Source organism: Rhagoletis pomonella, unplaced genomic scaffold (assembly GCF_013731165.1).
Source record: "Rhagoletis pomonella isolate Grant_MI unplaced genomic scaffold, Rhpom_1.0 Rhpom_scaffold_00003, whole genome shotgun sequence".
Classification (NCBI taxonomy): domain Eukaryota; kingdom Metazoa; phylum Arthropoda; class Insecta; order Diptera; family Tephritidae; genus Rhagoletis; species Rhagoletis pomonella.
This window is the reverse complement of record NW_023458557.1, coordinates 32,486,942-32,490,078: the sequence shown is the minus strand read 5'-3', so window position 1 is coordinate 32,490,078 and position 3,137 is coordinate 32,486,942. Positions and strand designations below refer to the sequence as shown.

The 3,137-nt window shown below is 36.5% G+C and overlaps 1 protein-coding gene across 1 annotated transcript; it reads left to right on the top strand.

Moving 5' to 3' along the window:
* Window positions 1–451: 451 nt before the first annotated feature.
* LOC118736179 lies at window positions 452–929 on the top strand. The gene is made up of 3 exons (XM_036466272.1): window positions 452–475; window positions 574–672; window positions 738–929. The coding sequence occupies exons 1-3, from the start codon at window positions 452–454 to the stop codon at window positions 927–929; spliced, it is 315 nt and encodes a 104-aa protein (XP_036322165.1).
* Window positions 930–3,137: the final 2,208 nt, after the last annotated feature.

Below are 3,137 nucleotides of genomic sequence, written 5' to 3'. Positions count from 1 at the left end.
ACAGCCCTCATGGCCCACTGTGCTACCAGCGGTCACTCTCCTAACTTCGACGGAGCAACGATTCTCCAACAAGAGCAACACTATAACAAGCGCTTTATCTTAGAAATGCTCCCCATGTTAAACACAACGACAATCATACGACTGAACTACAAAACGGACACTGATAATTGCGTTCACCTATATAGACACACACAGACGTGTAATCAGTTAGGGTATTCGTAAGGTTTGCTATTTGTCGTATTTGTGCTATCTGTTGCTCTTTTAGCACACCTGTCTTAAAATTGTTGTTGTTTCGTAAAGGAATACGAAATAGCACAATACAACTGCGAAACCTATGTATACGGAATATTATGTTTCGCTATTTCAACGTGATATTCGACCAACTGTTTTTGTTTACATTTTTCTTCTTACCTTAGCTGCCAAAATATATTAAAAGTTGACAAAATCTGAGATGGAGGTAAATTTAAATAATCAGGTGAGTTGTTATAGAATTAACGCAAAATATTGTTGCTGCAGGTACCTTACATCTACATATACATATGTATAAAATTGCCAATTTTTTTTGTATTTAAGGGAAAAGTAAAACGCGTGCGTTCCAATGCAACCAAAAGATGGACTATGATCGAAGAGCGGCAGCTGATTGAATTTTTAATGGAGAATCGGGATTTTGAGGTTTGTTCAGGTTTAGATTCGAACTTAGAAAGATTTAAATGGATTTATTTAATTAATAATTAAAGAAACCGACGGCGCAAGCATTCTACACGCGCTTCTTGGAGGAATTAGACTGGAAACGTGTACGATCCAAGGTGAGGAACATGCGTGTGAACTACAACACCGCTAAGCAATGGGAGGGTTCCACTGGTGCGGGTAGTATGGATGGAGACACTATTAAGAGTAAAGTTTTGATGTTTATTGAATTCTCAGTCTGACTATGAAAAGTAAAATTTGGTAGGCACTTTAACAAAAATGTTTAGTTTCTTTTATGAATTTGATGACATATTCGGAAGCACACTACAGGTGCCGTCCATAATTGAGGAAACTCCACATAGCGAGGCAGAGAACTTTGATGATTTAAATATTGAGTATATACCTGACGCACAGAATCCTATGAGCAACTTAAGTCCAGATATCCAGTACCTACCTTATGCTCAGAATCTGGTGAGCATTTCAAACCCGACCATTGAACCTATCGCTCAAAATTCGAATCGCGTTTCTAGCATGAATAACAATTCTTCAGTGGTAAATGAAAGTCTGTCAGAGGTAGAATGTACTCCAAGCACAAGCCGTAGAGGCATTTATACCAGAACTGCCCTTTCTGATATAATGAAAGTGCAAACTGAGGCATTAGCTTTAAGAAAACGAAAGTTAGATGAAGATAGAAAATTTCGCAAACGTCAAGCTGTGAAGTTCTACTTATTTTGTGCCTTGATTGTTCTTTGTATTTTGCAAAGTTTATTGTGCTAATTTTGAGTAAAAGTTGCTATAAAAAGTGCCTACGAGCATCTTAGTGTGATAATAACCGAAGCTAAGTGAAAGATTTGTGATTTTTGTGGTTTTTATTAAATTAATTAAATTTCACTATCTTACATCTAATCTTGCCGAGTCATTTGTTGTTATCATTGTTGTTCTTATTCCTTTGTAGTTAACTGAGATCGTTTCTATTTTTGCACATTTCTTTTTGCTCTTTTTGTTTACTTCGTTTAGTATTTCTTGTCAGAGCTGTTTGCGCTGCGTTTATTAAGTGTCATAATACAGTGATACTCAAACTGTTCGCTACATATATTTTTAAGCTAAATACATCAGTGTTGTGTTAAATTTATTTTGCTTGTCTTTTTATTAACATAAGTGTTATTAAATCTTTCAATATGAAGTGTGATCTTGATAACTGCCAAATTAAAAGCGAATCTGAACGCTACTTATCGTGCTGGCTCTGTGATGGTATTTGCCATCTAAAATGTGCTGGTTTGACAGGAAGAATTCTGGACGCTATTAATGATGGCAAAGGTCTTCGCTGGTCTTGCTTAAAGTGCAGGTCAACCGAAGTTGATCTCTTTAAGTTGTTTAGGCAAACCAGAAATGGGTTTTCTGAGGTAGGGAGAGAGTTGTCGGTACTGACCGAAAAATTTAAACATTATGAAAATGTATTTAAATCTTTTAATCTAAGCACCGTACAATCTATGAAGGACATTCATGTGTCAAAACGTTAGCGTCTTCATAGTCCGCCTAATGAAAGGACCGTTCCACGTCAGAACAATCTTCCGAATGACTTAATTAATCTTTCTTCTCCATGTCCACAGACAACGGAGTTATCTTCCTCAAAAGAACATATATCAAAGTCTGCTTCTAATAGTAACGACCCTGCAGTATCTTCCCCGTCCCCCGTTGAAGTTATGGCACCGCCATCTAATCTTCCAACGCTTACTCTACCCTCAATTAGTAACTCAGTTACTCAACCCCGTCCGCCGGTAATCGAGTCTGATTCTAGGAGACTGGTTGTGGTTCCCCCAAAGAAGTCTATATTTGTATCTAGATTTTCGAGGGACACTTCCGAGGACGATATAAAGTTTTACATCTCGTCCAAAGTTAAAACTGTCAACTTAAGTATCAGAAAATTTAATTTTAAATATGAAAGAAAATATTTCTTCATTTAAAATAGACGTAAATTTAGAAAATTTTGACATGCTGCTTAGTAGTTCTTTTTGGCCCTCCGGAGCTTTCGTTCGTTAATTTGAGTATAGGCCCAACAAAAGTCATAATTTAGCAGATATTCCCCGTCAGAATACAGAACCAAAAAACTGATTACTAAATCTGCTTTAAGTATTTATTATCAAAACGTAAGAGGCATAAATACTAAATTAACGAATTTATATCTTAATGGCCTTGAATGCAATTATAATATAATTTCTTTGACTGAAACTTGGCTCAAACCTCACACTTTTAATTCAGAGATTCTTTCAAATAATTATTATATCTACAGAAAAGATCGGGAGGACAGAGTCGGCGGTGGCGTACTCTTTGCCGTAGACTCTTCAATACCATCTGAAGAAGTTAGTCTTCCACACATTGAATCTGCAGAATTCAAATGCATTCGGGTTCAGGTTGGAAGGGGGTTTACTTACTTAGCTCTATGCTATATT

Coding starts and splice junctions, on each gene's coding strand:
- LOC118736179 (XM_036466272.1), top strand. CDS start 452: ATGGAGGTAAATTTAAATAATCAG. Junction 476..573: donor AGGTAAATTTAAATAATCAG/GTGAGTTGTTAT, acceptor TTTGTATTTAAG/GGAAAAGTAAAACGCGTGCG. Junction 673..737: donor TGGAGAATCGGGATTTTGAG/GTTTGTTCAGGT, acceptor TAATAATTAAAG/AAACCGACGGCGCAAGCATT.